The sequence below is a fragment of the Sycon ciliatum genome, chromosome 1, assembly GCF_964019385.1.
Source record: "Sycon ciliatum chromosome 1, ocSycCili1.1, whole genome shotgun sequence".
In the NCBI taxonomy this organism is placed as follows: Eukaryota; Metazoa; Porifera; class Calcarea; order Leucosolenida; family Sycettidae; genus Sycon; species Sycon ciliatum.
The window spans coordinates 74,725,237-74,748,095 of NC_088643.1; the positions used below are offsets into that span (position 1 = coordinate 74,725,237).

A 22,859-nucleotide genomic window follows, 5' to 3' on the forward strand; every position below is an offset into this window, starting at 1 on the left:
GGCCCAGCCAGCCTGCTAGTGGGATCTCGGCCTCGCACACAAATCCACACAAAATATTACTGCACTGAATGCATTCCCCCATACACTTCGCATATATTCATTCTCTTGATGGTACCGTACTCTTGATGGTACGGGACAGGTACGGGATAGCGCCAGGCATGTCGATGGCACAAACAAACAAAAGTGTTGTAAACCACCAGTTCTCAATTGGGAAAGGCCTTCGCGCTTATGGCATTGTATTCGTTGAAATGTTGTATTTCGACTCCGCCGTACCGCTGATGTTGCTGCATGGCATACGCTATATGCGTTGTGTGCATTTTGCTGTATACGCTGTTATGTCCAGTTTTATCTGCTTATGTTTTGCATGTACGCTGTTTCTGCATGCTATAAATAGCTGGTGTTATTAGTGTTCATTGTTAATTATCAGATGAAGTGAAATATACTGTGTAAAGGAAAACAGTTGTCCTCGTGCCGTGTGGTCGTACGATCCTGACAATTTAGAGAATCTTAGAGGGTTCATAACATTTGGCGACCACGCCAGGATAGGAGCGAGCATGGCAGAGGAACTATGGAACAATTTGGAAGCCAGCTTTATCGACAATGGAGAGCGGTTAGGATTAGAAGGCGAGTTGTTGAAGGTACATGTGGAGCAGAGGCTCCTACAGTACGCGGAGCGTGAGGAGCGCAGTGCCAGACGGCGAGAGGAGGCGCTCCGCACCGAGTTTGCCAAAACACTAAAGGAGATTAACGAGCGCATCGCCAATGCGCAGGAGGGTGAGGGTAAAGCCACGATGGGAGGTACAGAGGAATCTCCCAGTCACAGCGGTGGGCGTCAACCGGTGATGAAAATCCCCTCATATGATGGAACGCAGCCATTGGAGCGTTATCTTGACCTGTTCGAGGACATCTGTTCCAAGAACGAGTTCGAAGAAAGCGAATGGCTGCTGCGACTGCGCATTGCGCTAGCGGGTAGCAAAGCGGAGAGGATATGTATTGGATGCAATAATTACGAGGAAGCAAAACGAGAGTTGCTTGCCTCGCTCGGAAAGACTCCGGATAAAGCGTGGAAGACATTGCTGACAGGCAAGCAGCGGTCAGATGAGTCGTTTCATCAATACGTTGTCCGTGTTTGCCGAGAGGTAGAGGTGTGGGCCACACTCGCTATGACAGAAGATGGCGAGGTGGACACCAAGTATAGCGCCGATATAGGAAAAATGTCCCCGGTGCTGCAAGCAATGGCAAAGCAGGTAATCTTGGAGCAATGCGGACCTGAGATGAAGACGTACCTGGTCGAACGGCAGTGCTACGGGATGTCACTGCGCCAGGTACAGGAGCACGGCGCGTCTTACCAGGTCGCGCACGGACGACAGGGTGATACTGCCAGGAAGCCAGTAGAACGATCCGTGCCAAGGCCCACGGCGTCGGCACAGTGCATGGCGATATCGGTCGCAGATGCAGAGAAGCAGCTAAAGTCGCTGCCACAGGAAGGGAGAAAGGGTTTTCTGCAGCGAGAGAGACTCTGCTGGAACTGCCTTAAGTATGGCCATATGGCCAGAGAATGTCGGTCAGGCTCGAGATGCACGAAATGCCAGAGGAAACACCACCTGCTACTACATGATGTGTTGGATAGAGCAGGTTACAGCCGGGAGAGACCGACTGAGATAGTTACGGAGAAGAATGTTGGGTCGTGCTGTCTACACTCGCCAAGTGTGCGGCTGATGACCGGAGTGGCACGAGTTGAGGGAAGAACTCGAAACGCGAAGGTTCGAGTGTTCCTGGACTCGGGTGCTGAGGCGTCATTCGTGACTGCAGCGTTGGTGTCAGCAATCGATGCAGAACACGTTGGGGTTGAAAATGTAGAGGTGAAGCCGTTCGGCGCGGAACCAACCCAACAGCGCATGGATAAGTACGCCATCACGATCCAGGGTAGCTCCGCTAGCATTCGGGTACGCGCGTTCGTGAAACCAACGCTTGAGCTGGACCTGAAGTGCGCAAGTCCGCAGACCATTGCGCAGTGGCACAGTTGGGGAGTAGAGCTGAGTGACAAGCCTCAACAAGGGACATCAGACGAAATACATATGCTGATTGGTGCAGACTATATCAACGCGGTACTGCACAGCAAGAAGGAAGTTAATGGTGAGACGGTGTGGAACACAGAGATAGGTAATGTATTATCTGGTCCAGCGTCTGCACCAAGTCGAAACAGTCAGCCGGTGACCGTGTCATGTGTCACAGCCCACATCGACAAACTATGGCAGTTGGATGAACCTCCAGAACAACATCAGCACCTGCCATCGTTCCCGCTATGTCGCCAGGGCAGCGGGTACCAAGTGGGTCTCTTGTGGCGAAATGAGCGTCGGCCAACGGATAACTTTGCTCAAGCTAGAGTCATCGCAACGCGGCTTCTTGAAAAGCTGAAGAGGAATGGGAAGCGTGTGCTCTATGATGATGTGCTGATCAGGGAGTACCGCGAGCTTGGAGCAATTGAGCTGGAGCCATGTGAGAGCGATGCCGGGTACTATGTACCGCATCATGGTGTGTTCCGCGAGCACGCTGTAACTACGAAGTTAAGAGTGGTGTTCAATGCCTCGGCGACGGCGCCAGATGGCAAGTCGTTGAACGACATGGTTGACCCTGGACCGTCGCTATTGCCGAGTCTCGCAGGTATGCTATTACGGTTCCGTGAATATAAGAGCGCGCTGCAAGCGGACATCCGCAAGGCTTTCTTCATGGTCGCGGTTAATCCCGAAGACCGTCCGTACCTGCGTTTCTTGTGGCCCGGTCGAAGCGACAGCGATGAACTGTTAACCTGGAGGCTAACGAAACTGCCATTTGGCGTAAACTGCTCGCCATACATGCTTACTGCGGTGATTCAGCATCACTTGAAGGAGCTACGGGCGTTGTCTGCACCCAAAGAGCGAGATCGTATTGATCTCTTGCTCACGAGTTTCTACGTTGACGATTTGGTCTCTAGTGTCTCAAATGCCTCGGAAGCTAAGGAGATGCAAGAGTTCAGCGTGCGTGTGCTTACGGATGCTGGCATGGAGTTACGCAAGTGGCGAGGCAACGAAATCCCGTGCGATCCAGAGGCCGGAGATAAAGTTCTCGGTCTGAAATGGAAAACCAGTGATGACTTGCTCAGCATAGTAGCGCTAGGCGAGTCCGATAGGCCGTCTGTTTGGACCCGGCGATCCCTCCTCAAGTGTGTTGCGTCAGTGTTTGATCCGCTAGGTCTAGCAGCACCGGCAGTTGTGCCCGGAAAGATACTGCTACAGCAAGCCTGGAAAGTCGGAGGCGACTGGGATGATAAGTTGCCTGATGGCATCGCAGCCGCATGCGCGCAATGGTGGGGAGAGTTGGCCGAAGTGGTGAGCATTGACATACCACGTTGGATTTGCTGCAATCTTGACACGCCGATTGCGCTTCATGCCTTCGCCGATGCCAGTGAGAAAGCGTTTGGATGTTGTTTGTATGCAGTCGTCAATGGACAGTCGCACTTGGTATTTGCCAAGGCCAAAGTGGTACCCGTGTCTCCACCCACGTTAGCCCGCCTTGAGTTACAAGCAGTATGTCTAGCGGCTCGCTACGCTGAGTTTGTGGTGAAGGAGCTGCGTGTGACCGTCACGCAAGTCTATGGCTGGACTGACAGTCTCACTACCGTTCATTGGATCAGTAATCCATCGTACAAATGGAAAACATTTGTGGCTAACCGCGTCAGTCAAGTCCAAGAGATATCGAAGAAGGTCGGCATTGTGTGGAACCATTGCCCAGGCCTTCACAACCCAGCAGATTTACCGTCGCGTGGGAGTAGTGCACAGCAGATCCGTAGTCCGTTCTGGAGGGGCGGACCAACCTGGATCACGGAGCCCAATGACTGGCCCACCGCATCCTCAACCGCAGCTACAGATGAGTCCAGTGTAGAAGTACGAGTGTCAGCCACCACCTGTAGTCGAGAATCTGATAAGGAATGGTGGCTCCGATTCAGTAAATGGTCGAGGGCACAGGGCATGGTGACTCGGATGTTGCAGTGGAAGCACACTGAGCCTCGTGCTGAACTCTATTTTGCAGCAGACAACGTATTGTACCGCATCGTTCAAGCCGCATGTTTCGCTGAGGATCTTGAGCTGATCAAGCAAGGTCAACCAGTGAAGCCCGGGTCGAAGGTGTATCAGCTTGCACCGTTTCTGGATGAGCATGGAGTGCTCAGAGCCGGGGGACGACTTCAGCACAGCGAGTTGGCGTATGGAGCCAAGCACCCAGTCCTGTTAGGCAAACATCATCTGACCGAGTTGCTGTTGGAGAAAATGCATGTTGAAAGGATGCACCAAGGTGTAGAAGGAGTCTTGTCGTTCATCCGTCAGAAATTCTGGATTATCGGTGGTCGACGGGCGCTACGCAACATTACTCAGCGATGTGTTACATGCCGCCGCTACAAGGCTAAGGCTGCCTCAGAAGTCTGCCCGCCGTTGCCGGAAGACCGAGTTGTTCACGAGGGGCCTTTGATGGCATTTCGGAAGTTTGTTGCGAGACGTAGTTTGCCGTCTCGGATCAGGTCTGACAACGCTACAACGTTCAAGGCGGCATCTGACAAACTGGGTGTGCCATGGATGTTCAATCCTCCAGCTGCACCATGGCATGGAGGCTTCTATGAGCGAATGGTTGGTACAGTGAAGAGTGCCTTGAAAAAGGTAATGGGAACAGCGTTTCTGAAGGTCCAGGAGCTTGAGACCCTCTTGTATGAGGTTGAAGCAGTGGTGAATAGCCGTCCGCTAACTTATGTGTCTGATAGCCTGGATGAGCCACCAGTAACCCCTGCAATGATGATGGGTGACATCTGGATGTCGTCAGAGAAGCCAGCAGGTACCCTGGACGCTGCGCAGATGTCATCGAGATTGCGTTACCTCAGTCGGACACTGGAGCATGTCAAGAATCGTTGGGAGGTGGAGTACCTAAGTCAGCTGAACAAACACCAACAGACCATGTCGCGCCCTTTAGCTGTGGGTGATGTTGTCTTTGTTCTCGATGATACCAAGCGCAAACAGTTCTGGCGTTTGGGACGGATCATCGAGTTATTCCCTGGTCGAGATGGTAAGCGTCGTGTTGCCAAGGTTAAGTTGAGTACCAGTACCCTGTTGAGGCCGATCCAAAGGTTAGTGCCGTTAGAAGTATCGTCACAGGACGTGGCTCCTGGGCTTGCAGATACCGCTCAACCTGCTATCGTCCCTCAGCAGCCAGCGTATGAACCGTCAGCACCGTTACCACCACCACGGCAGCAGGAGATAACGCGTTCTGGGCGCGTAGTCAGAGCCCCGGATCGTTTTTGACTTGTGTGCATTGTTGTACGGCGGTGAGAAGCCCTTTGGTGGGGAGAATGTTGTAAACCACCAGTTCTCAATTGGGAAAGGCCTTCGCGCTTATGGCATTGTATTCGTTGAAATGTTGTATTTCGACTCCGCCGTACCGCTGATGTTGCTGCATGGCATACGCTATATGCGTTGTGTGCATTTTGCTGTATACGCTGTTATGTCCAGTTTTATCTGCTTATGTTTTGCATGTACGCTGTTTCTGCATGCTATAAATAGCTGGTGTTATTAGTGTTCATTGTTAATTATCAGATGAAGTGAAATATACTGTGTAAAGGAAAACAGTTGTCCTCGTGCCGTGTGGTCGTACGATCCTGACAATTTAGAGAATCTTAGAGGGTTCATAACAAAAAGTATTGTGGCCAGCTGTCTTTGCTGGTACGGTACAGTACGGGACAGATACGGGATAGCGCCAGGCGTGACACAAACAAACAAACAAACAAACAAACAAACAAACAAACAAACAAACAAACATCAAATTAAAGCTGTGTGGACCCTGGCTAGCGCCAGACGTTACTGAAGTAACGTCTTCTGCATAGCTACGGGAATAATTGCAAACTACCGTTCTTACTTGGAAAAGACTCGCCGTATCATTGACATTGAACTTCAAGACAAGCATTGCAAATTTGGAAATCAAATTTGCAAAAAGTGTTCACAATGCTATATTTAGCTCCAAGTACAAGTCAGTGCAGTTTGAACAACTCCGTAAACGCAGCAAACAGTGCCAAACACGCTTCTGGCAACGGTGGCATCCAGCATACACTTTCATCTGGACGTAGTGCTAGTTTCACACATCGATTGTGCTAGACAAGGTCACATTTGGAGGCTTTATGCTAGGGCAGTGCCGGTCTTCCCCACATGGGTCATTATGCTAGTTATTATGCTAGCATTATCCGCCGGTGCCTATCCCCGAGTCCCCTCCCCACTGGGCATCCCATGCAGAAGCTTCAAGTAGGGGAGAAAGTATGGCCATCAGCCATGATCATAGGGAATGATCAATGCATTTTCATCCTGCACTGACTAGAATCCAGTTGTTTGAAACCGGGTGAGAAGCTTGTCACTATCGGATAGCGGCCATGGACAAGGTCAAGGATCAGGGAGTGAACATGCAGTGACGACGAATCTTGTATAAGAGGAGTCGTCGACTTTGAGAAGGATGTCTACGGCCATACCACGTTGAAAATACCGGTTCTCGTCCGATCACCGAAGTCAAGCAACGTCGGGCGAGGTTAGTACTTGGATGGGTGACCGCCTGGGAATACCTCGTGTTGTAGACTTTTTTTCTTTTCTTTTCTTCTCAGTTTTCATAAGCTTTTTCTTCTTGCGAGTTCTCTCTAGAGCTCTACTACGTGTACTAGTTGTTAGTCTAGCTGTGTCTGGCATGCGTGGGTGTGTGGTTCGCGGGTCGTGTGGGCCAGGTTGCAGTTTTCTTTTGTTTGTTTTGAGCTTTGTCCCCTCTCTGTGATGCGTCCAGCTATTGTGTTGCTGCTGCTGCTGCTGCGGCTGCTGTCGGTGGTGGTGCTGGTGCTGGTGGTGGTGCTGGTGCTGGTGGTGGAAAGGGCCGAACCGTTTTTCATCATGCTCTGACACACTCACTGACTACACTTTTGTAAGCAACTAGGCAGTTTGACCTTGGTGGGGTGAGTGGGTGCATGGGTTGGTCCTGCATGCATGTCTGGTCACGAGGGCATGATGTGCAGGTGCTTTGGGCAGGCTTTGTCCCCGAGTCCCCTCCCCACTGGGCATCCCATGCAGAAGCTTCAAATAGGGGAGAAAGTATGTCCATCAGCCATGATCATGGGGAATAATCATTGCATTTTCATCCTGCACTGACTAGAATCCAGTTGTTTGAAACCGGGTGAGAAGCTTGTCACTATCGAATAGCGGCCATGGACAAGGTCAAGGATCAGGGAGTGAACATGAAGTGACGACGAATCTTGTATAAGAGGAGTCGTCGACTCGAGAAGGATGTCTACGGCCATACCACGTTGAAAATACCGGTTCTCGTCCGATCACCGAAGTCAAGCAACGTCGGGCGAGGTTAGTACTTGGATGGGTGACCGCCTGGGAATACCTCGTGCTGTAGACTTTTTTTCTTTCCTTTTCTTTTCCTTTGAAATCAACCCGGGTCAAGAAAATCGTACAAACGTACTTCTGTGCGTATCTCGCGCCAGGTTTGAACGGCACTGCAGATGCAAATTTCGCGCGAACCGATTCACGTGACTATACAGGACTGTAGAAGTGGACTTTTGGCGGCATATCAGTATTTGACCCGGGTCAACTGACTTCATGTAAACGCTCACCTCTTTTGTCTATCGTACAGACTTTCAACCCGGGCTGAACTCGACCCGGGTTGAAATTTCTCATGTAAACACAGCCTTAGTCTAGCTGTGTCTGGCGTGCGTGGGTGTGTGGTTCGCGGGTCGTGTGGGCCAGGTTGCAGTTTTTCTTTTGTTTGTTTTGAGCTTTGTCCCCTCTCTGTGATGCGTCCAGCTATTGTGTTGCTGCTGCTGCTGCTGCTGCTGCCGCTGCTGCGGCTGCTGCCGGTGGTGGTGCTGGTGCTGGTGGTGGAAAGGGCCGAACCGTTTTTCATCATGCTCTGACACACTCACTGACTACACTTTTGTAAGCAACTAGGCAGTTTGACCTTGGTGGGGTGAGTGGTTGCATGGGTTGGTCCTGCATGCATGTCTGGTCACGAGGGCATGATGTGCAGGTGCTTTGGGCAGGCTTTGTCCCCGAGTCCCCTCCCCACTGGGCATCCCATGCAGAAGCTTCAAGTAGGGGAGAAAGTATGGCCATCAGCCATGATCATGGGGAATGATCATTGCATTTTCATCCTGCACTGACTAGAATCCAGTTGTTTGAAACCGGGTGAGCAGTTTGTCACTATCGGATAGCGGCCATGGACAAGGTCAAGGATCAGGGAGTGAACATGCAGTGACGACGAATCTTGTATAAGAGGAGTCGTCGACTCGAGAAGGATGTCTACGGCCATACCACGTTGAAAATACCGGTTCTCGTCCGATCACCGAAGTCAAGCAACGTCGGGCGAGGTTAGTAGTAGTACTTGGATGGGTGACCGCCTGGGAATACCTCGTGCTGTAGACTTTTTTTCTTTTCTTTTCTTCTCTTTTCTTCTCAGTTTTCATAAGCTTTTTCTTCTTGCGAGTTCTCTCTAGAGCTCTACTACGTGTACTAGTTGTTAGTCTAGCTGTGTCTGGCGTGCGTGGGTGTGTGGTTCGCGGGTCGTGTGGGCCAGGTTGCAGTTTTCTTTTGTTTGTTTTGAGCTTTGTCCCCTCTCTGTGATGCGTCCAGCTATTGTGTTGCTGCTGCTGCTGCTGCTGCTGCTGCTGCTGCGGCTGCGGCTGCTGCCGGTGCTGGTGCTGGTGCTGGTGGTGGAAAGGGCCGAACCGTTTTTCATCATGCGCTGACACACTCACTGACTACACTTTTGTAAGCAACTAGGCAGTTTGACCTTGGTGGGGTGAGTGGTTGCATGGCCGCCGTGAGCACTCCACAGAGGACACCCTAGTTGTAGCAACAGATGCCATCTTAAAGTCCCGGGACGACAAGTTGACCACAGGCGTCTGCCTAATCGACATGTCAAAAGCCTTTGACAAGGTCAATCACAGCCAACTGGTCCGGGACCTATTCGATCTCGGCCTGGACAATGCCTCCCTTCGCTGGTTCTGCAGCTACTTAAGCGATCGAACCCAGCAAGTGCGCATTGGCCCCACCTACAGTGTTGCTGCTAAGTGCTCATCTGGTGTACCTCAGGGATCGGTCCTGGGACCGATCCTGTTTAGCATGTACACCCGTGATGTCCCTGCCATAGCCCATCCTGCTCCATCTCTGCAATTTGCCGATGACATTGCTGTGCACTGCCACAGAAAATCAGTGCTAGCCACATCAGCCTGCCTGTCAGGGGCCGTCACCAACGTCGCTGACTGGCTCAAGCATCGACATCTGCTTCTAAATGACAAGAAGAGCCAGGTCCTGTCAATTGTACCACAACGCAATGCGGGTCAGCATGTCGCTGTCCGCTGCAACCAGACAGAGCTTCCCCTGAGCCCAACAGCAAGGTACCTCGGCGTGACCCTTGACGCCGCTGTGAAGTGGGACCCCCATGTTGACGCGATGGCGAAGAAAGTTGTGCAGAAGATTGGAGTATTGTGGCGGTCCCGCAGATGTCTGAGCCTCAGTAGTCGCATCCAGTATGTGAGGTCAGTCATCATGCCTGACCTCCTATATGGGTCTAACGCCTTCTCTTCCTCCCTCAAGGTTTCGCAGCTTGATCGCCTTCAGGTCCTGCAGAACCGAGCGGCGAGAGCGGTATACGGTTTGCCGCCTCACACCTCGGCTCAGCCTCTGCTCGAACGGATGTCCCTGTACAGAGTTCGCGAGTGCTACGCCCAGAAGCGGCTCGTCCTGGTGTGGCGCTGTGTCAATGGGAAAGCCAGCAGTGTCCTCCAGGACCTATTCTCACCATCAGCTGGCAGCACCACCCGGCACCAGGTTTCCAGGGGCCTCACTGTCCCCTCGGCACAGTCAGAAGCCGGCAGATCTCGCCTGGCCTTTCAGGCAGCCTTGGCCTGGAACGCTCTCCCAAGGAGTATAAGGGAGATCAAGGCTGCCCAGCAATTTAAGCTTGCCTCCATCCCCTACACCTTGCAATGAATGCTCTGTCTGACTTTTCCCGTCCACACACCACGTCATTTACTCTTCTCTGCGTGCTTGTGCGCTTATGAACTCTTTGTGTTCCCTCTGTTGACGCTTCAAAATCGCTCTATTGACACTGCAAAATCGCTCTGTTCACGCTGCAAAATTGCTTATCATCTCCCTCCCCCCCCCCTCTCTCTCTCTCTCTCTCTCTCTATCTCACTCTCTCTCTCTCTCTCTCTCTCTCTCTCTCTCTCTCTCTCTCTCTCTCTCTCCCTCTCTCCCCGTAGCTCTCTCCCTTTTGAAATTCGCTTCCATAGAATTGGGCACCATTGCCCGTTTGGCCTTGCGAAGCAAAATAAAAATCAACAACAACAACAACATGGGTTGGTCCTGCATGCATATCTGGTCACGAGGGCATGATGTGCAGGTGCTTTGGGCAGGCTTTGTCCCCGAGTCATGCCCAGTGGGGAGGGGACTCGGGGACAAAGCCTGCCCAAAGCACCTGCACATCATGCTCTCGTGACCAGACATGCATGCAGGACCAACCCATACACCCACTCACCCCACCAAGGTCAAACTGCCTAGTTGCTTACAAAAGTGTAGTCAGTGAGTGTGTCAGAGCATGATGAAAAACGGTTTGGCCCTTTCCACCACCAGCACCAGCACCACCACCAGCACCAGCACCACCACCAACAGCAGCCGCAGCAGCAGCAGCAGCAACACAATAGCTGGACGCATCACAGAGAGGGGACAAAGTTCAAAACAAACAAAAGAAAAACTGCAACCTCGCCCACACGACCCGCGAACCACACACCCACGCACGCCAGACACAGCTAGACTAACAACTAGTACACGTAGTAGAGCTCTAGAGAGAACTCGCAAGAAGAAAAAGCTTATGAAAACTGAGAAGAAAAGAGAAGAAAAGAAAAGAGAAGAAAAGAAAAGAAAAAAAGTCTACAGCACGAGGTATTCCCAGGCGGTCACCCATCCAAGTACTAACCTCGCCCGACGTTGCTTGACTTCGGTGATCGGACGAGAACCGGTATTTTCAACGTGGTATGGCCGTAGACATCCTTCTCAAAGTCGACGACTCCTCTTATACAAGATTCGTCGTCACTTCATGTTCACTCCCTGATCCTTGACCTTGTCCATGGCCGCTATTCGATAGTGACAAGCTTCTCACCCGGTTTCAAACAACTGGATTCTAGTCAGTGCAGGATGAAAATGCAATGATTATTCCCCATGATCATGGCTGATGGCCATACTTTCTTCCCTATTTGAAGCTTCTGCATGGGATGCCCAGTGGGGAGGGGACTCGGGGACAAAGCCTGCCCAAAGCACCTGCACATCATGCCCTCGTGACCAGACATGCATGCAGGACCAACCCATGCACCCACTCACCCCACCAAGGCCAAACTGCCTAGTTGCTTACAAAAGTGTAGTCAGTGAGTGTGTCAGAGCATGATGAAAAACGGTTCGGCCCTTTCCACCACCAGCACCAGCACCACCACCAGCACCAGCACCACCACCGACAGCAGCCGCAGCAGCAGCAGCAACACAATAGCTGGACGCATCACAGAGAGGGGACAAAGCTCAAAACAAACAAAAGAAAAACTGCAACCTGGCCCACACGACCCGCGAACCACACACCCACGCATGCCAGACACAGCTAGACTAACAACTAGTACACGTAGTAGAGCTCTAGAGAGAACTCGCAAGAAGAAAAAGCTTATGAAAACTGAGAAGAAAAGAAAAGAAAAAAAGTCTACAACACGAGGTATTCCCAGGCGGTCACCCATCCAAGTACTAACCTCGCCCGACGTTGCTTGACTTCGGTGATCGGACGAGAACCGGTATTTTCAACGTGGTATGGCCGTAGACATCCTTCTCAAAGTCGACGACTCCTCTTATACAAGATTCGTCGTCACTGCATGTTCACTCCCTGATCCTTGACCTTGTCCATGGCCGCTATCCGATAGTGACAAGCTTCTCACTCGGTTTCAAACAACTGGATTCTAGTCAGTGCAGGATGAAAATGCATTGATCATTCCCCATGATCATGGCTGATGGCCATACTTTCTCCCCTACTTGAAGCTTCTGCTTGGGATGCCCAGTGGGGAGGGGACTCGGGGACAAAGCCTGCCCAAAGCACCTGCACATCATGCCCTCGTGACCAGACATGCATGCAGGACCAACTCATGCAACCACTCACCCCAACAAGGTCAAACTGCCTAGTTGCTTACAAAAGTGTAGTCAGTGAGTGTGTCAGAGCATGATGCAAAACGGTTCGGCCCTTTCCACCACCAGCACCAGCACCACCACCACCGGCAGCAGCCGCAGCAGCAGCAGCAGCAACACAATAGCTGGACGCATCACAGAGAGGGGACAAAGCTCAAAACAAACAAAAAGAAAAACTGCAACCTGGCCCACACGACCCGCGAACCACACACCCACGCACGCCAGACACAACTAGACTAACAACTAGTACAGGCGCGTCGGAACGACTTTGGAAGTGGGGCGGCCATGGAAGGGGGTCCGGGGGTCCTCCCCCGGGAAAAAATTTCAAAAATTTAAGGCAATTGCAAGCATTTCCGGGCATTTGGTGCCATTTCAGTGTACGGTAATTACCGGTAACTACAATGAAAGACTTTTTGATTCTGCAAAAAACCAAGAAGATGCTACGATCGGGGACAAACATTACCCTCCCCCGGGAAAAAAATTCAAAAATTGAAGCCAATTGCAAGCATTCCCAGGCATTTGGTGCCATTTCAGTGTACATGGACTTTTGATTCTGCAACAAACCACGATCGGGGACAAGGATTTGCCACGTTTGCGCTGAGATCATCGGGCTTTGTTGCAGTGTGCTAAAAAAAAAAAAAAAAAAAAAAAAAACGGCCGAAAAAGTGGGGCGGTGCGGTTCCGACGCCCTCTTGTATCATGTAGTACACGTAGTAGACCTCTAGAGAGAACTCGCAAGAAGAAAAAGCTTATGAAAAGTGAGAAGAAAAGAGAAGAAAAGAAAAGAAAAAAAAGTCTACAGCACGAGGTATTCCCAGGCGGTCACCCATCCAAGTACTAACCTCGCCCGACGTTGCTTGACTTCGGTGATCGGACGAGAACCGGTATTTTCAACGTGGTATGGCCGTAGACATCCTTCTCGAGTCGACGACTCCTCTTATACAAGATTCGTCGTCACTGCATGTTCACTCCCTGATCCTTGACCTTGTCCATGGCCGCTATCCGATAGTGACAAGCTTCTCACCCGGTTTCAAACAACTGGATTCTAGTCAGTGCAGGATGAAAATGCAATGATCATTCCCCATGATCATGGCTGATGGCCATACTTTCTCCCCTACTTGAAGCTTCTGCATGGGATGCCCAGTGGGGAGGGGACTCGGGGACAAAGCCTGCCCAAAGCACCTGCACATCATGCCCTCGTGACCAGACATGCATGCAGGACCAACCCATGCACCCACTCACCCCACCAAGGTCAAACTGGCTAGTTGCTTACAAAAGTGTAGTCAGTGAGTGTGTCAGAGCATGATGAAAAACGGTTCTGCCCTTTCCACCACCAGCACCAGCACCACCACCGGCAGCAGCCGCAGCAGCAGCAGCAACACAATAGCTGGACGCATCACAGAGAGGGGACAAAGCTCAAAACAAACAAAAGAAAAACTGCAACCTCGCCCACACGACCCGCGAACCACACACCCACGCACGCCAGACACAGCTAGACTAACAACTAGTACACGTAGTAGAGCTCTAGAGAGAACTCGCAAGAAGAAAAAGCTTATGAAAACTGAGAAGAAAAGAAAAGAAAAGGAAAGAAAAAAAGTCTACAGCACGAGGTATTCCCAGGCGGTCACCCATCCAAGTACTAACCTCGCCCGACGTTGCTTGACTTCGGTGATCGGACGAGAACCGGTATTTTCAACGTGGTATGGCCGTAGACATCCTTCTCAAAGTCGACGACTCCTCTTATACAAGATTCGTCGTCACTGCATGTTCACTCCCTGATCCTTGACCTTGTCCATGGCCGCTATCCGATAGTGACAAGCTTCTCACCCGGTTTCAAACAACTGGATTCTAGTCAGTGCAGGATCAAAATGCAATGATCATTCCCCATGATCATGGCTGATGGCCATACTTTCTCCCCTACTTGAAGCTTCTGCATGGGATGCCCAGTGGGGAGGGGACTCGGGGACAAAGCCTGCCCAAAGCACCTGCACATCATGCCCTCGTAACCAGACATGCATGCAGGACCAACCCATGCAACCACTCACCCCACCAAGGTCAAACTGCCTAGTTGCTTACAAAAGTGTAGTCAGTGAGTGTGTCAGAGCATGATGAAAAACGGTTCGGCCCTTTCCACCACCAGCACCAGCACCACCACCACCGGCAGCAGCCGCAGCAGCAGCAGCAGCAGCAGCAGCACCAGCAGCAGCAGCAGCAGCAGCAACACAATAGCTGGACGCATCACAGAGAGGGTACAAAGCTCAAAACAAACAAAAGAAAAACTGCAACCTGGCCCACACGACCCGCGAACCACACACCGACTCACGCCAGACACAGCTAGACTAACAACTAGTACACGTAGTAGAGCTCTAGAGAGAACTCGCAAGAAGAAAAAGCTTATGAAAACTGAGAAGAAAAGAGAAGAAAAGGAATGAAAAAAATTCTACAGCACGAAGTATTCCCAGGCGGTCACCCATCCAAGTACTAACCTCGCCCGACGTTGCTTGACTTCGGTGATCGGACGAGAACCGGTATTTTCAACGTGGTATGGCCGTAGACATCCTTCTCAAAGTCGACGACTCCTCTTATACAAGATTCGTCGTCACTGCATGTTCACTCCCTGATCCTTGACCTTGTCCATGGCCGCTATCCGATAGTGACAAGCTTCTAGCCCGGTTTCAAACAACTGGATTCTAGTCAGTGCAGGATGAAAATGCAATGATCATTCCCCATGATCATGGCTGATGGCCATACTTTCTCCCCTACTTGAAGCTTCTGCATGGGATGCCCAGTGGGGAGGGGACTCGGGGACAAAGCCTGCCCAAAGCACCTGCACATCATGCCCTCGTGACCGGACATGTATGCAGGACCAACCCATGCAACCACTCACCCCACCAAGGTCAAACTGCCTAGTTGCTTACAAAAGTGTAGTCAGTGAGTGTGTCAGAGCATGATGAAAAACGGTTCGGCCCTTTCCACCACCAGCACCAGCACCACCACCACCGGCAGCAGCCGCAGCAGCCGCAGCAGCAGCCGCAGCAGCAGCAGCAGCAGCAGCAGCAGCAGCAGCAGCAGCAGCAGCAGCAGCAGCAACACAATAGCTGGACGCGTCACAGAGAGGGTACAAAGCTCAAAACAAACAAAAGAAAAAATGCAACCTGGCCCACACGACCCGCGGACCACACACCCACTCACGCCAGACACAGCTAGACTAACAACTAGTACACGTAGTAGAGCTCTAGAGAGAACTCGCAAGAAGAAAAAGCTTATGAAAACTGACAAGAAAAGAGAAGAAAAGGAATGAAAAAAAGTCTACAGCACGAGGTATTCCCAGGCGGTCACCCATCCAAGTACTAACCTCGCCCGACGTTGCTTGACTTCGGTGATCGGACGAGAACCGGTATTTTCAACGTGGTATGGCCGTAGACATCCTTCTCAAAGTCGACGACTCCTCTTATACAGGATTGGTCGTCACTGCATGTTCACTCCCTGATCCTTGACCTTGTCCATGGCCGCTATCCGATAGTGACAAGCTTCTCACCCGGTTTCAAACAACTGGATTCTAGTCAGTGCAGGATGAAAATGCAATGATCATTCCCCATGATCATGGCTGATGGCCATACTTTCTCCCCTACTTGAAGCTTCTGCATGGGATGCCCAGTGGGGAGGGGACTCGGGGACAAAGCCTGCCCAAAGCACCTGCACATCATGCCCTCGTGACCGGACATGTATGCAGGACCAACCCATGCAACCACTCACCCCACCAAGGTCAAACTGCCTAGTTGCTTACAAAAGTGTAGTCAGTGAGTGTGTCAGAGCATGATGAAAAACGGTTCGGCCCTTTCCACCACCAGCACCAGCACCACCACCACCGGCAGCAGCCGCAGCAGCCGCAGCAGCAGCCGCAGCAGCAGCAGCAGCAGCAGCAGCAGCAGCAACACAATAGCTGGACGCGTCACAGAGAGGGTACAAAGCTCAAAACAAACAAAAGAAAAAATGCAACCTGGCCCACACGACCCGCGAACCACACACCCACTCACGCCAGACACAGCTAGACTAACAACTAGTACACGTAGTAGAGCTCTAGAGAGAACTCGCAAGAAGAAAAAGCTTATGAAAACTGAGAAGAAAAGAGAAGAAAAGAAAAGAAAAAAAGTCTACAGCACGAGGTATTCCCAGGCGGTCACCCATCCAAGTACTAACCTCGCCCGACGTTGCTTGACTTCGGTGATCGGACGAGAACCGGTATTTTCAACGTGATATGGCCGTAGACATCCTTCTCAAAGTCGACGACTCCTCTTATACAGGATTCGTCGTCACTGCATGTTCACTCCCTGATCCTGGACCTTGTCCATGGCCGCTATCCGATAGTGACAAGCTTCTCACCCGGTTTCAAACAACTGGATTCTAGTCAGTGCAGGATGAAAATGCATTGATCATTCCCCATGATCATGGCTGATGGCCATACTTTCTCCCCTACTTGAAGCTTCTGCATGGGATGCCCAGTGGGGAGGGGACTCGGGGACAAAGCCTGCCCAAAGCACCTGCACATCATGCCCTCGTGACCAGACATGCATGCAGGACCAACCCATGCAACCACTCACCCCACAAGGGTCAAACTGGCTAGTTGCTTACAAAAGTGTAGTCAGTGAGTGTGTCAGAGCATGATGAAAAACGGTTCGACCCTTTCCACCACCAGCACCAGCACCACCACCGGCAGCAGCCGCAGCAGCAGCAGCAGCAGCAGCAGCAGCAGCAGCAGCAACACAATAGCTGGACGCATCACAGAGAGGGGACAAAGCTCAAAACAAACAAAAGAAAAACTGCAACCTGGCCCACACCACCCGCGAACCACATACCCACGCTCGCCGGACACAGCTAGACTAACAACTAGTACACGTAGTAGAGCTCTAGAGAGAACTCGCAAGAAGAAAAAGCTTATGAAAAGTGAGAAGAAAAGAGAAGAAAAGAAAAGAAAAAAAAGTCTACAGCACGAGGTATTCCCAGGCGGTCACCCATCCAAGTACTAACCTCGCCCGACGTTGCTTGACTTCGGTGATCGGACGAGAACCGGTATTTTCAACGTGGTATGGCTGTAGACATCCTTCTCGAGTCGACGACTCCTCTTATACAAGATTCGTCGTCACGGCATATTCACTCCCTGGTCCTTGACGTTGTCCATGGCCGCTATCCGATAGTGACAAGCTTCTCACCCGGTTTCAAACAACTGGATTCTAGTCAGTGCAGCATGAAAATGCAATGATCATTCCCCATGATCATGGCTGATGGCCATACTTTCTCCCCTACTTGAAGCTTCTGCATGGGATGCCCAGTGGGGAGGGGACTCGGGGACAAAGCCTGCCCAAAGCACCTGCACATCATGCCCTCGTGACCAGACATGCATGCAGGACCAACCCATGCAACCACTCACCCCCCCCCCCCCCAAGGTGAAACTGCCCAGTTGCTTACAAAAGTGTAGTCAGTGAGTGTGTCAGAGCATGATGCAAAACGGTTCGGCCCTTTCCACCACCAGCACCAGCACCACCACCGGCAGCAGCCGCAGCAGCAGCAACACAATAGCTGGACGCATCACAGAGAGGGGACAAAGCTCAAAACAAACAAAAGAAAAACTGCAACCTGGCCCACACGACCCGCGAACCACACACCCACGCACGCCAGACACAGCTAGACTAACAACTAGTACACGTAGTAGAGCTCTAGAGAGAACTCGCAAGAAGAAAAAGCTTATGAAAAGTGAGAAGAAAAGAGAAGAAAAGAAAAGAAAAAAAGTCTACAGCACGAGGTATTCCCAGGCGGTCACCCATCCAAGTACTAACCTCGCCCGACGTTGCTTGACTTCGGTGATCGGACGAGAACCGGTATTTTCAACGTGGTATGGCCGTAGACATCCTTCTCAAAGTCGACGACTCCTCTTATACAGGATTCGTCGTCACTGCATGTTCACTCCCTGATCCTTGACCTTGTCCATGGCCGCTATTCGATAGTGACAAGCTTCTCACCCGGTTTCAAACAACTGGATTCTAGTCAGTGCAGGATGAAAATGCAATGATTATTCCCCATGATCATGGCTGATGGCCATACTTTCTCCCCTATTTGAAGCTTCTGCATGGGATGCCCAGTGGGGAGGGGACTCGGGGACAAAGCCTGCCCAAAGCACCTGCACATCATGCCCTCGTGACCAGACATGCATGCAGGACCAACCCATGCAACCACTCACCCCACCAAGGTCAAACTGGCTAGTTGCTTACAAAAGTGTAGTCAGTGAGTGTGTCAGAGCATGATGAAAAACGGTTCGACCCTTTCCACCACCAGCACCAGCACCACCACCGGCAGCAGCCGCAGCAGCAACACAATAGCTGGACGCATCACAGAGAGGGGACAAAGCTCAAAACAAACAAAACAAAAACTGCAACCTGGCTCACACGACCCGCGAACCACACACCCACGCACGCCAGACACAGCTAGACTAACAACTAGTACACGCAGTAGAGCTCTAGAGTAGAGAGAACTGGCAAGAAGAAAAAGCTTATGAAAACTGAGAAGAAAAGAAAAGGAAAGGAAAGAAAAAAAGTCTACAGCACGAGGTATTCCCAGGCGGTCACCCATCCAAGTACTAACCTCGCCCGACGTTGCTTGACTTCGGTGATCGGACGAGAACCGGTATTTTCAACGTGGTATGGCCGTAGACATACTTCTCGAGTCGACGACTCCTCTTATACAAGATTCGTCGTCACTGCATGTTCACTCCCTGATCCTTGACCTTGTCCATGGCCGCTATCCGATAGTGACAAGCTTCTCACCCGGTTTCAAACAACTTGATTCTAGTCAGTGCAGAATGAAAATACAATGATCATTCCCCATGATCATGGCTGATGGCCATACTTTCTCCCCTACTTGAAGCTTCTGCATGGGATGCCCAGTGGGGAGGGGACTCGGGGGACTGTACAAAGCCTGCCCAAAACACCAGCACATCATGTCCTCGTGACCAGACATGCATGCAGGACCAACCCATGCAACCACTCACCCCACCAGGGTCAAACTGGCTAGTTGCTTACAAAAGTGTAGTCAGTGAGTGTGTCAGAGCATGATGAAAAACGGTTCGGCCCTTTCCACCACCAACACCACCACCACCACCAGCAGCAACGCAATGGCTGGACGCATCACAGAGAGGGGCAAAGCTCAAAACAAACAAAACAAAAACTACTACCTGGCCCACACGACCCGCGAACCACACACCCACGCACGCCAGACACAGCTAGACTAACAACTAGTACACGTAGTAGAGCTCTAGAGAGAACTCGCAAGAAGAAAAAGCTTATGAAAAGTGAGAAGAAAAGAGAAGAAAAGAAAAGAAAAAAGTCTCCAGTGATGCGCTCAGGAAGGCAAGGCTGTCCAAGAAGCGAAATCTCCCCCAGCAAGACGATACGTAGCGCTCCATGTTGTTCGAAATCACCCTTATCTGGCCCGCCTTCTTGTGTCCGCTTCTTGCGCTGGGGTCCGTGAAACTGTTCGTTTCACTCAAGGTGTCGCCGATCCTTGAAATTAGCATGTGCGCATCATAAATGGAACACCACGGGAATTGGATGCGTCTCTGGCGTGATATGAAGCGTAGAAGAAGATTGCATACGATGGTTGATTCAGCGTTGCAGAAATGAACTTTTATACTGAGTCCTTGTACACCTGGATCGTGTGCATGACATCAGCTTACCGGTATACAATGTACCTCGATCCATGACATGATGTAATAAGTCGCCTCTTCGGATTACGATGTGAGTGTGAAGAGCACTCTTGCACAATGTCATACTCATTATTATTATTATTATTATTATTATTATTATTATTAAGAAAGGGTTTGCTCCCCACACCGGAGCTCGCGCTATTCCGCCGACTTTACTTGACACTTGACTGACTCACGACTGCCATCCAGAGCACACGAGAAGTCCATCGAACCTTCGACTCGGCAAACCTGCAAGAAAGCACCACTCCCTGCTCAATACACAGTGTTTCGGGGAATTCACCCCTCATCAGTTGAGCTTGAGTAGGCTGAGGAAGATTGTGCCTGAAGAGCACCACTTATAATTATAGTGCTCTCCAGGCACAAACATCACCAGGGACACAGACTTACAGAGACGCTCCGTTTCCAGCGCGACAAACACCTCGTGAACACCCGAGATAGCAGCGTGAGTCAGTGTCGCTCCTGGACGGTGAGACAGACGTCGAGGACCCTCGGTCATTCGCAACGCTGTCACCTCCAAACCAACTAGTCGCAAGCCCGCGCTGGGCACAACAGTACGAAGTAGTGGTTGCGACTTCGGCGATAATTTGTAAGAAAGGGTTTGCTCCCCACACCGGAGCTCGCGCTATTCCGCCGACTTTACTTGACACTTGACTGACTCACGACTGCCATCCAGAGCACACGAGAAGTCCATCGAACCTGAGCAGGGAGTGGTGCTTTCTTGCAGGTTTGCCGAGTCGAAGGTTCGATGGACTTCTCGTGTGCTCTGGATGGCAGTCGTGAGTCAGTCAAGTGTCAAGTAAAGTCGGCAGAATAGCGCGAGCTCCGGTGTGGGGAGCAAACCCTTTCTTACAAATTATCGCCGAAGTCGCAACCACTACTTCGTATTATTTCTCCTTTATTCACTTCTTTCGAAGGCGATAAGCCAGACCCACCGGGAAATATTTCCATGGGTGGGACAGCAAAAAAGAAAGTGAAAAAACAAAAACAAAAATAAATAAATAAAACCTAAAAACCAAAGGGACAAGAACTAGTTGAAGGAAGAGGAAGAAAGGAAAGAAACTCAATCCGAACTCCAACATCAAAACAATAATAAAGAATTTGCAGCGACAGGCAAAATACATCAACCAATGAAGGGAGTAGTAACAAAGGAAATATCAGTCTTTATCAGTCGTTATTCAAGTCTCTTAGCTATTGAACATGCAAACGCAGCAGAGGTGCATCTACATGTTAAGGATAGTTCTCAGTATTTTAATCGAACCTTGTATAGCCTCCTGTTGCACAATAGCCAGGTCTCCTCCCTGCACAGTCCGAAGGCATTGAGGAGTCTCCCCCACCAAGCCTCCCAGGGCACCGACAACCACAGGGACCACGTCAACCTGGTTGAGGGACCAAATCCTCGAAATCTCCCGCTTCAAATCATAATATTCACGAGGTGTTTGTCGCGCTGGAAACAAAGCGTCTCTGTAAGTTTGTATCCCTGGTGATGGTTTGGCCTGGAGAGCAGTATATAAGTGGTGCTTTTCAGGCACAATCTTCCTCAGCCTACTCAAGCTCAACTGATGAGGGGTGAATTCCCCGAAACACTGTGTATTGAGCAGGGAGTGGTGCTTTCTTTCAGGTTTGCCGAGCGGAAGGTGCGACGTGCTCCTGGTGTGCTCCGGATGGCAGTCGTGAGTCAGTCAAGTGTCAAGTTCGGCAAGAAGCGTGTGCTCCTCGTTGGAGCAACCAACTTCATGACATTACCGCCGAAGTCGCAACTTCTAAGTTCGTATTGTTGTCCCTCACGCGGACGTGCGACTAGTTGTTGTTGGAGGTGACAGCGTTGTGAATAGCTATACTGGCTCTCAACGTCTGTTTAGCACAACTCCATGAGCGACTCTGACTCACGCTGCTACCTGGGGCTTCACGAGGTGTTTGTCGCGCTGGAAACAAAGCGTCTCTGTAAGTTTGTATCCCTGGTGATGGTTTGGCCTGGAGAGCAGTATATAAGTGGTGCTTTTCAGGCACAATCTTCCTCAGCCTACTCAAGCTCAACTGATGAGGGGTGAATTCCCCGAAACACTGTGTATTGAGCAGGGAGTGGTGCTTTCTTTCAGGTTTGCCGAGCGGAAGGTGCGACGTGCTCCTGGTGTGCTCCGGATGGCAGTCGTGAGTCAGTCAAGTGTCAAGTTCGGCAAGAAGCGTGTGCTCCTCGTTGGAGCAACCAACTTCAAGATTCAAATAGTAATATTTTTATAGAGTGGTTGTTTTGAGTTTATAAGGGTGCCATATCTGTTTCTACTTGTGACGAGGGTGTGCACAAACACTCTTCACTAGCGCGCTCCATGCTGGACGGTCCACAGCAATCCGCTCCAGACGGCGCAAGTCCTCAAAACTCCGCAGGTGCCCATTGTTCGACTGGGACAGATCGGTGTGGAGCTTTATTGGTAGTGTCACCATCGGCCTCCCACGGTACCTCCCCTCGGGTGCCTGAAAGTATTGCTCCATGCTCAATCGTGCTGGCGTGTCCTTAGACTCCTTACCCATGCCCTAATAGACTCCAGCGTGCACTTCGGATCAAGTCCGACACTGGCTCCACTCCACATCGGGCATACAAGCCAAATAATTACTAATCTTCTGTGGCCATGTGATGCAGAGAAGTGACCTGAGCTGCCTTCTATGGAAAGCCAAATCAACAAAAGAAAAGTAGCTCATCAACTTGTCATGGGCAAGTAATTTTATTGACACGCTAGCATGCAAGTCCTAACTAAGTTACTTGTTTAGAGTGATGTTGAGAATGGAGACATAATCATTGCCGCCGACAGAGCTACACGCGCGACAGATGACAATCATGATGA

General features: G+C 51.0%; 2 protein-coding genes, 12 non-coding genes and 1 pseudogene across 14 annotated transcripts; 4 read left to right on the forward strand and 11 right to left on the reverse strand.

Annotated features, from left to right (window-relative positions):
* Positions 1 to 6,439: 6,439 nt before the first annotated feature.
* Positions 6,440 to 8,823, forward strand: LOC135807226 (alanine and glycine-rich protein-like). The gene is made up of 4 exons (XM_065321228.1): positions 6,440 to 6,474; positions 6,838 to 6,972; positions 7,857 to 7,988; positions 8,682 to 8,823. The coding sequence occupies exons 1-4, from the start codon at positions 6,440 to 6,442 to the stop codon at positions 8,821 to 8,823; spliced, it is 444 nt and encodes a 147-aa protein (XP_065177300.1).
* Positions 6,522 to 6,640, forward strand: LOC135807677 (5S ribosomal RNA). The gene has a single exon (XR_010551947.1). It is a non-coding gene; the product is annotated as a 5S ribosomal RNA (ribosomal RNA).
* LOC135807607 (5S ribosomal RNA) lies at positions 7,334 to 7,452 on the forward strand. Its single transcript, XR_010551880.1, has one exon. It is a non-coding gene; the product is annotated as a 5S ribosomal RNA (ribosomal RNA).
* LOC135807753 (5S ribosomal RNA) lies at positions 8,350 to 8,474 on the forward strand (annotated as a pseudogene).
* A 1,794-nt stretch (positions 8,824 to 10,617) lies between the features above and the next one.
* LOC135807242 (fibroin heavy chain-like) lies at positions 10,618 to 22,548 on the reverse strand. The gene is made up of 11 exons (XM_065321230.1): positions 22,478 to 22,548; positions 18,533 to 18,640; positions 17,733 to 17,843; positions 16,899 to 17,036; positions 16,054 to 16,209; positions 15,185 to 15,364; positions 14,343 to 14,495; positions 13,540 to 13,653; positions 12,272 to 12,391; positions 11,461 to 11,592; positions 10,618 to 10,756 (listed from the first exon to the last, which is right to left on the reverse strand). Exons 1-11 carry the CDS (start codon positions 22,546 to 22,548, stop codon positions 10,618 to 10,620), a joined length of 1,422 nt encoding a protein of 473 aa, XP_065177302.1.
* Positions 10,980 to 11,098, reverse strand: LOC135807608 (5S ribosomal RNA). The gene has a single exon (XR_010551881.1). It is a non-coding gene; the product is annotated as a 5S ribosomal RNA (ribosomal RNA).
* On the reverse strand, positions 11,791 to 11,909 carry LOC135807678 (5S ribosomal RNA). The gene has a single exon (XR_010551948.1). It is a non-coding gene; the product is annotated as a 5S ribosomal RNA (ribosomal RNA).
* Positions 13,060 to 13,178, reverse strand: LOC135807609 (5S ribosomal RNA). Its single transcript, XR_010551882.1, has one exon. It is a non-coding gene; the product is annotated as a 5S ribosomal RNA (ribosomal RNA).
* On the reverse strand, positions 13,862 to 13,980 carry LOC135807610 (5S ribosomal RNA). The gene has a single exon (XR_010551883.1). It is a non-coding gene; the product is annotated as a 5S ribosomal RNA (ribosomal RNA).
* LOC135807743 (5S ribosomal RNA) lies at positions 14,704 to 14,822 on the reverse strand. Its single transcript, XR_010552010.1, has one exon. It is a non-coding gene; the product is annotated as a 5S ribosomal RNA (ribosomal RNA).
* On the reverse strand, positions 15,573 to 15,691 carry LOC135807611 (5S ribosomal RNA). The gene has a single exon (XR_010551884.1). It is a non-coding gene; the product is annotated as a 5S ribosomal RNA (ribosomal RNA).
* On the reverse strand, positions 16,418 to 16,536 carry LOC135807694 (5S ribosomal RNA). Its single transcript, XR_010551964.1, has one exon. It is a non-coding gene; the product is annotated as a 5S ribosomal RNA (ribosomal RNA).
* LOC135807651 (5S ribosomal RNA) lies at positions 17,246 to 17,364 on the reverse strand. Its single transcript, XR_010551923.1, has one exon. It is a non-coding gene; the product is annotated as a 5S ribosomal RNA (ribosomal RNA).
* Positions 18,052 to 18,170, reverse strand: LOC135807612 (5S ribosomal RNA). The gene has a single exon (XR_010551885.1). It is a non-coding gene; the product is annotated as a 5S ribosomal RNA (ribosomal RNA).
* LOC135807613 (5S ribosomal RNA) lies at positions 18,854 to 18,972 on the reverse strand. Its single transcript, XR_010551886.1, has one exon. It is a non-coding gene; the product is annotated as a 5S ribosomal RNA (ribosomal RNA).
* Positions 22,549 to 22,859: the final 311 nt, after the last annotated feature.

What these genes read in the sequence shown, in the direction of transcription:
- LOC135807226 (XM_065321228.1), top strand. Translation starts at nt 6,440, where the DNA reads ATGGACAAGGTCAAGGATCAGGGAGTGAACATGCA. An exon ending in GATCAGGGAGTGAACATGCA is followed by an intron (nt 6,475 to 6,837) that starts GTGACGACGAAT and finishes TGATGCGTCCAG; the next exon opens with CTATTGTGTTGCTGCTGCTG. An exon ending in CACTCACTGACTACACTTTT is followed by an intron (nt 6,973 to 7,856) that starts GTAAGCAACTAG and finishes TGATGCGTCCAG; the next exon opens with CTATTGTGTTGCTGCTGCTG.
- LOC135807242 (XM_065321230.1), bottom strand. Translation starts at nt 22,548, where the DNA reads ATGGGTAAGGAGTCTAAGGACACGCCAGCACGATTGAGCATGGAGCAA. An exon ending in CACTCACTGACTACACTTTT is followed by an intron (nt 17,037 to 17,732) that starts GTAAGCAACTGG and finishes TGATGCGTCCAG; the next exon opens with CTATTGTGTTGCTGCTGCTG. An exon ending in CACTCACTGACTACACTTTT is followed by an intron (nt 12,392 to 13,539) that starts GTAAGCAACTAG and finishes TGATGCGTCCAG; the next exon opens with CTATTGTGTTGCTGCTGCTG.